The following is an 8,466-nucleotide window of genomic DNA, read 5'->3' on the forward strand; positions in this document are numbered from 1 at the left end:
GTCTCGTTGTCGTTGCCTACGGTTACATGAATCTTTTCTGCCGGCGGGTCCACAGCAGCTCCAACGCTTCTCCATCAGAAGGTGCTCCGCTGACGGGAAGCTACGGCTGCACTCCCCAGTCTCTGCCCAAGTTCTGGCATCCATCCCACGAGCTGCTGAGAGACAACGGCTTCACCCAGCAGGGATACCACAAGTACCGCCGAAGGTGCCTTAACGGTAAAGAGACACACGCGTCTGTTTCAGGCAGCAGCCAGCACTCTGCTTTTAGCATCGCACGCTAACCACCACCTACCTGGTGTTGTGCTTTTGTTTTTCTTCTCCCTAGAGAGGAAACGGTTGGGGGTCGGCCAGTCTCAGGAGATGAACACTCTGTTCAGGTTTTGGTCCTTCTTTCTCAGGGACAACTTCAACAGAAAGATGTACGAGGAGTTCAAACAGTTTGCACTTGAAGATGCCAAAGAAAATTACAGGTGAGACAAACATGAAACGGTTAAATCCTCAACTCCGTACCGATGGTCGGGTTCTGTTTCTCACAACACATTCTGAGGTGGAAATGAAACCTGGAGACCAAGCAGACAGAATAAACAGAAATGCAAACATTTCCAGAAAGAATATCAAAAATCAGATCTTTTTCCAATCAGTGAACGCACCATAGCAGAGTGCTATCAGGTTTCTCTGAAAACACTGAAGCTGTTTTCAGTATTAGTGCTGCATTCAAAACTGAGGTCAGAGGAAGCACAGAGATGTGAGAAGTCATCGTATATTGACATGTTTGCTCTTTACTCAGGACATTCAGCAGGTAAATGTGAAGCAAAACGGCTCTGTTTTATCAGTTTGAGTTTTCAGCCACTGCCATAAAACGTTTGGGAACCTCTGCAGCTTTTTGGAAACCCCACGGTTGATGGTGCATTCYGTTTCTAGTCGGAACTCGGAAATTCCGACTTCTCAGTCAGAAAAGAAATCAAATGAAACGATTGAAGACTTTTCCAGTTCCGACTTTGTGTTTCAGTATGGCCGCTCCTTGCATCAACAATAGAAAGCTGTGATGGAAATATGCTTATTGTACATGATGCAATTTTAAGAGTGCGTCTGAAATCAGTGTTGCATGTAGAGCCTTCATCTCTACACTGAACAAATCAAAAATGGTTTTTGCTTATGGAAAGTGTAGCTTAGAAAAGATGTTTGTAAGAGGTCCTGTGAACAACGTCTACGGGCGTCGCCATGTTGAAAAAACTGTTAACTGGAATGCTGTTACCTTGACGTCAAACCCAGCACCGGGGGGGGGACAGACACACACACACACACATATTGCTGCTTTAAAAACACTAACCTTACTAATCTGCAGTACAAGATGCTAAAACTGATGTCAACTTTGTGGGTATTCTGTTTGTTTGAAAGTATTTTCTAAAAGCCTGCATAGTTTTTGTAATTGAGAAAGTATTTTGAAAACACTTTGTCTACTATTTYAAACCATAATTCTTAAAGACAGAATTGTTTAAATTCATATCAACAGACMGAGTCTTTGTACATTGGCCACAGTATTCCCATYGATTGATCTGTAYTGGTTGAGTTTGTGTCGTTGCGTGACCTCCAAACTTCGACAGCACAGGGTTAAGCTGCTTTCTGCTGGATCTGCCAGAGGCGCCTCCTCACACCTGCCAAACCCACATTCTTGGCTGAATAAGTGACTGGCTCAGCTCCGCGCAGTCTGAGGGAAGAACAAACCCATCCAGTAGTAGAGACGCCTCGCATCTCCTTCATCACACAGAAATCAGCGGACTCATTCGTCCGCTTCTCCTGGCTGTTCGCTTTGAGGCTCATCACCAGAAAATACACAGGATTTGCTACTTCCAATTCAAAGTGCTCCCTTTTTGTTTCCAGAGATACTTTAAAGTTCCTAAACATTGTTTTTACGAGTCTTTATTTGGTGTAGAAATACTCCATATAGGTCTGATCCATCTTTAGGATTTTAGATTTTGAAATAAAAATGATCAAATGCAACCCAGAATCCCTAAAGTGTYTGGCTCTAAAGTAGAATTAGACTTTATTATTACACAAAGACACAAGAGTGAATTTGATAACAAAATGTCTTTGCGTGGCTCCTGGAACATAAATACTGAACTTTTGGTAATTTTCAGTCTTTTCAGATTCATCCAGAACGCTCAGTATCAACTTTCATGSCGTTCAAGGCAAAACGATTCAAAATGCCTTCCAGGATCTTCTTACATTTTACTTCAACTATGACATAATGCAGTTTTAATGATGCGTTATGACATTTTAAAACACGATTTTTATCACATAATGCAATGTTAACATTGCCACTTGAGTTCTGCGTAGAACATATTCACAGGCAAACTTTTTTTWAAATCTTAAGTACAAAACGTACATATTTTTGTACAGTTTTGGTTTCATTACTACTCAGAAAACTCAGAAAATTGCCCTTTTTTAACTTTATACTGCAGTTAACAATTAATCGATTACTAAATTAGTTGACGATTATTTCAATAATTGGACGGATCGTTTCAGCCCTGCTAATATCGATTCTCCTTCTGCAGGTATGGATTGGAATGCCTCTTCAGATACTACAGCTACGGTTTGGAGAAGAGATTCAGGTTAGATCTCTTCAAAGACTTCCAAGAGGAGACCCTGAAAGACTTTGAGAAAGGTAACTAGCTTTGGCTAAAGAACGCTAACCGAGTTTCGYCAGAATCTGATTKGTTGCACAAATCTGTTTGATGCACTCAACCATATAGTAACACTAAAAGAAAAAGAAGTGTTTTGCACAAACTTCTAACTGCTTTAAAGACAAAGTGCTGTTGGGATTTATTAGGCGCTGCAGTTTTACCAAACACAACACTTTGTCTTTGCAACTTGAAATACTGGAAAAAAGAAGAAGAAGAATTCTTTGGATTTCTCCGCTGGCATACGCCCTTCACTGCAGGATAAGTCATGAACATTTTNTGGTTGAGTTTGTGTCGTTGCGTGACCTCCAAACTTCGACAGCACAGGGTTAAGCTGCTTTCTGCTGGATCTGCCAGAGGCGCCTCCTCACACCTGCCAAACCCACATTCTTGGCTGAATAAGTGACTGGCTCAGCTCCGCGCAGTCTGAGGGAAGAACAAACCCATCCAGTAGTAGAGACGCCTCGCATCTCCTTCATCACACAGAAATCAGCGGACTCATTCGTCCGCTTCTCCTGGCTGTTCGCTTTGAGGCTCATCACCAGAAAATACACAGGATTTGCTACTTCCAATTCAAAGTGCTCCCTTTTTGTTTCCAGAGATACTTTAAAGTTCCTAAACATTGTTTTTACGAGTCTTTATTTGGTGTAGAAATACTCCATATAGGTCTGATCCATCTTTAGGATTTTAGATTTTGAAATAAAAATGATCAAATGCAACCCAGAATCCCTAAAGTGTYTGGCTCTAAAGTAGAATTAGACTTTATTATTACACAAAGACACAAGAGTGAATTTGATAACAAAATGTCTTTGCGTGGCTCCTGGAACATAAATACTGAACTTTTGGTAATTTTCAGTCTTTTCAGATTCATCCAGAACGCTCAGTATCAACTTTCATGSCGTTCAAGGCAAAACGATTCAAAATGCCTTCCAGGATCTTCTTACATTTTACTTCAACTATGACATAATGCAGTTTTAATGATGCGTTATGACATTTTAAAACACGATTTTTATCACATAATGCAATGTTAACATTGCCACTTGAGTTCTGCGTAGAACATATTCACAGGCAAACTTTTTTTWAAATCTTAAGTACAAAACGTACATATTTTTGTACAGTTTTGGTTTCATTACTACTCAGAAAACTCAGAAAATTGCCCTTTTTTAACTTTATACTGCAGTTAACAATTAATCGATTACTAAATTAGTTGACGATTATTTCAATAATTGGACGGATCGTTTCAGCCCTGCTAATATCGATTCTCCTTCTGCAGGTATGGATTGGAATGCCTCTTCAGATACTACAGCTACGGTTTGGAGAAGAGATTCAGGTTAGATCTCTTCAAAGACTTCCAAGAGGAGACCCTGAAAGACTTTGAGAAAGGTAACTAGCTTTGGCTAAAGAACGCTAACCGAGTTTCGYCAGAATCTGATTKGTTGCACAAATCTGTTTGATGCACTCAACCATATAGTAACACTAAAAGAAAAAGAAGTGTTTTGCACAAACTTCTAACTGCTTTAAAGACAAAGTGCTGTTGGGATTTATTAGGCGCTGCAGTTTTACCAAACACAACACTTTGTCTTTGCAACTTGAAATACTGGAAAAAAGAAGAAGAAGAATTCTTTGGATTTCTCCGCTGGCATACGCCCTTCACTGCAGGATAAGTCATGAACATTTTYATTTGTTTTCCAGGAAATGAAAGGCTCTGCTTATATGCTGTTTGAGCCCTAAAGGGGGGGAGGTYAGTCTGGTTTGGTAGAGAGAAGCAGTAGAGAAGTTGATGTGGAATCTGTTTAGAAAAGAGCATCTCCCCTCCCTGTGTAAGTGTGGCTCTTTTAAAAGAAGTGAAAACTGGTTTTAGACATCGTGTTCCCTCTGAACCTGTTTCAACCGAGTGAAACTAAACGGGGGATTGAACAGGAAAGGCTTTAACTGTTTATTTCCTGTTCTGGATGGCTCATTGTTCTCTTTATAAGTTTCCCTTTAGAGTTTCTGCCTCCGTTTTTTTCTTTTTTGAAAAGGAATTATACTGCATTCCTTACTGAAGATGAGGGGGTTTTCCATGGAGTGTGTATAAATCTATCAGTAGGATTCTTCTTGGAAATGTATAAGCATCTGCCATTAAATATCCAACAGTGCTGTGTGACAAAGCTGATAGAAATGCTGTTGACAGTCTTCCCTCTACATGCAAGTACTTGTAGCTGCATATTATAAAGGSTTTATTTAGTCAGATCACTGATCTCCAAAAAAATCATCCTAGGTTTTTTCAATGTTTTTCACTAACCTGTGTAACTGCAATTTATTGTATCTTAGCCAAATAATTTAAGTATTTGAATGAAATTGATATTTTAAGCTCGCTTTCAATTAAGTGAGGTGAAATATGCTTATCCCAGTTAATCTGCTGCTTTGTTTCTCATTCTCATAGTGGATGTTTAGCTGATTAGACATTTAATCTGTTATCGGTSCTGTCCTGTGGGTCGTCCTTTCATCASACAGCTGTCCTGTCCAAGGTGTCGCCTTCACCTGTGAAGAAAAGCATCAATAAATTAACTACAAACATATTCCTTCTACTAAAGCTTACCCACATTTTTGTTCCATTACAAGCAAAGACTTAAATGTGATGCAGAAAAACAGCTGAATTGACTTTTTTAAATAAATRTTTAAACATAAATGTACTTAATTACAAATGTATCTGCTAACTCTGCACCGGAACAGCTCACTGAAATACACCAACAGCTCCACTAGCTTGGTCAAACATGTATAAACAACTTTCATTTCTCCAGTCAGTGAAATTAGGAGTAGAACAGCCAATGGAAAAATAAATAATAAACTGATAAAAACAACAGGTTGACTACTTTGGTCAAATATGTAACAACTAAACTGTAACAAACCTTRTTTCAAATGGTTCAGAATGTGCAATTAGGAATTCTAAAACTAATGTAAAATTAATAATAAAGAATGATGTCACTCAGAGCACAAAGCATAGAATTAGACTGAATAGATCTGCCCTTATGGATCGGCAACATTGTCACCGATACCCAATCTAGAATTTTTTTTTCCATATCAGGACTGATCCATATACTAATATGTGATCTCTGTTAAAAACTACATCTCGTTGCTACGGTTGTGCATCAGAACTGTCCGAAACTTTAAAGGGTTGGTGTTATGTAAAATAAACTTTATTGATCTTTACATCATGTTATAATGTTATTCCCTCATTAAAAACATGCCTGGAGTGTTGCTTTGATTCTTTCATGCATGTTTGAGAAATCCTTTAATCTCCATGGCAACATTCAGCTGTGCAAAACGCCTGCTTAGACCTAGCGCCGCCTTAAAGCTTCCGAGCTTCCGTCTCACAGAGCAGCTCTCTCCCACTCAGCTCCTTCAGACTAGCCAGCAGCAATTGGCAAACACCTGGTGGACCTGCCTGTCTGCTGAGCTCATTATAGGAGCTTCTTCTTAATGCAACACTGGTAAAAAAAAAAAAAACATTAAACATTGTAGAGGAGCCATGTTGTGATCACTTCCTGAAGGCAGAGTTTCAGAAAGAGCAGGAGCTTCTTAAAGAGACAGAGGCCCAATTTCAAGGCATTAAATTAAGGAGTCAAWTCTCTAAGTCATACTTATAGCATTTTTATAACAGCTCAGGTTAACATAGTCTCTTGATTGTGCTTTAAAATGGTACCATGTCCCTGAAAAATATGCAACACTGGCCCTTTAAAGATAATTGTTATTTTCCCTGTAGGTCAGCTGTACGGACTGGAGAAGTTCTGGGCCTTCCTGAAGTATTCCAGGATAAAGAACCAGCCCATTGACCCGAAGCTGCAGGAGCACCTCTCAAAGTTCCGAAAACTGGAGGACTTCAGGGTGGTGGTGAGTGTTTGAGACCTCTTCCTTCTGATTGGAGTGTTATTTCCCGTCAGTAATAGACAATCGTCACAGATTTTAAACTGTGATCCTCACCCAYAGCCTCCAATGGGAGAAGAGGGCGGCAGGAGGAGATATCCGTCATCCTCGGCTGGGGATGAAGGAAGGCGTCGAAGACACCCTTCCAACTCTACCTCAAAACCCGCGCAGGCCTCCAAATCCGCCAACGTGCCCCCCCAACCGACCGCCGCCTTGTCTTCCGCCTCCACACATAGCTCGGCCAAAGACAGCACCCAGAAAGCGCCGTCCAACCCCGGCAAAAAACCCGACAGCAGAGCAGCAAAGAAAGACGGAGTTTCCCCCAACAAATGAAGCTCCTGGCCAGCGGAGAGAAGCGGCAGCCGCTCTCAGGTCACAGCGAACCGCATGGACGTGAAGCGGCTGAGCGAACGAGCGAGCTTGACTTTAATTTGATTGTTTTTATCGGCGCATTTCAGTTTTAAAGGAAGCAAACGTAGGCAGTAAGCTTGAATTTGTTTGCCCGGCGACAGCTTATAACGTTTACAAAACAAACAAAAAAAATGCATTCCCCGCATTTTGCCTTTTTTCTCTCTCTTTCTCTCAGATGCCAAACTCCTTTGAGTACATTGATCGCTGTAAACCGCTCGGATCTTTTAAAGAGCTGTTCAACTGTGATTGTAGGTTGCCAAGATAAGAGATACGGCAGATAGTCTTGTGTGCCTTAAATCTGATCCATCATGATGTCAAGAGTGTATTAGATTTTTTTTTTTTTTTAAAAGGTCTTCCTTATTGTTCGGGGTTGGAAGGACTCTAAAAGCAACGCTACTTTACAAGTTCACCAGCCCCGACGTCTACAGTTTCCATGGTGACAATCAGGTTGACGGGTGCAGTCATGAATTTGAGAAGTACTGACCCTGAGGCTAACAGRTGTTTCTCAGCCTGACTGCTACATATCACAACTAATCTAAACTGTTTTTGTTTTGTTTTGTTTTGTTTTTTTAATTAAAAAGCTGCAGAAATTATCCCATTATTTTTCTGGGAAGATTTAAGTCCCATTTTACACCCAGAGGTAGCTTAATTTATTGTTTTATTTTTGTTTTTTGTTTTGTTTTTTCCATTGACTTGATTGAATTAATAGTCTTAGGCGATCATTGCAGTTTTTACTTGCTTGTGCATTGAATATAATACAAAAAAATAAAAAGAAATGTTTCTGCTGGAATTATGGGTGTGAGCTAGTGTCATAAAACTACAGCATATTTTTAGCTTAAAGTTTACTTCATATTATGTTTGAGGCTTGGTGCTCTAGAGCACTTTAAATGTTAACTTTCCTTTACTTCATTGGACATAAAAGGTTTGAGTTGAATTTAAACAAAAAAAATGTAAATACTATAAAAAAAAATCATTTACTATTCCATTATTCATTTGATTCGAAGAAGTGATTTGTTACCAGTAGTGTGTTTTGAGTGTTTCAGAATAAAGTGTTGCATGTTCTTGACTTGTAAAATGCAAAAAAAATATAAAATAAGTCTGATTGTACAAACTTGTTTTGCGTCGTCTGTCCTGCGTTGCTCTTTTCGAAGTCGTTGAGCCTGATCGGCAACTTTTTCTTCCCAGCAACACCTCAGTGAAGTCAGTTGAGTCTGATTGTCTGGACTTACTGTTTATTCTTTAAATGAACACATGAACCGAGTGTGATGTTATACCATGCAAGTGGATGATAGGCAAGTATTTAAAAAAAAAAAAGACTACTGAAGCTTGTAGGCATTTAAATATACAGAGAAACCTCAATGTTGGAATGAAAAAAATTCAAATTTCCTTCCAATGGATACATAAAAAGCCTAAATCTCTTAATTTGGATTAGTTCTGGGCAGTGGCGGAGCCAGAGGGGGGGCCAGTG

At 39.7% G+C, this 8,466-nt stretch overlaps 1 protein-coding gene across 1 annotated transcript in view; it reads left to right on the forward strand.

Annotated features, from left to right (window-relative positions):
* The window catches only part of larp1b (La ribonucleoprotein 1B), a 37,204-nt gene extending 29,099 nt beyond the window's left edge, over nucleotides 1-8,105 (forward strand). The window contains exons 14-18 of the mRNA XM_017302396.1: nucleotides 8-216; nucleotides 326-470; nucleotides 2,556-2,665; nucleotides 6,427-6,554; nucleotides 6,651-8,105. Coding sequence (XP_017157885.1) covers nucleotides 8-216; nucleotides 326-470; nucleotides 2,556-2,665; nucleotides 6,427-6,554; nucleotides 6,651-6,920 — 862 coding nt within the window. The 3' untranslated portion in view covers nucleotides 6,921-8,105. The remainder of the gene's footprint in view (nucleotides 1-7; nucleotides 217-325; nucleotides 471-2,555; nucleotides 2,666-6,426; nucleotides 6,555-6,650) is intronic.
* Nucleotides 8,106-8,466: the final 361 nt, after the last annotated feature.

Source organism: Poecilia reticulata, linkage group LG22 (assembly GCF_000633615.1).
Source record: "Poecilia reticulata strain Guanapo linkage group LG22, Guppy_female_1.0+MT, whole genome shotgun sequence".
Lineage (NCBI taxonomy): Eukaryota > Metazoa > Chordata > Actinopteri > Cyprinodontiformes > Poeciliidae > Poecilia > Poecilia reticulata.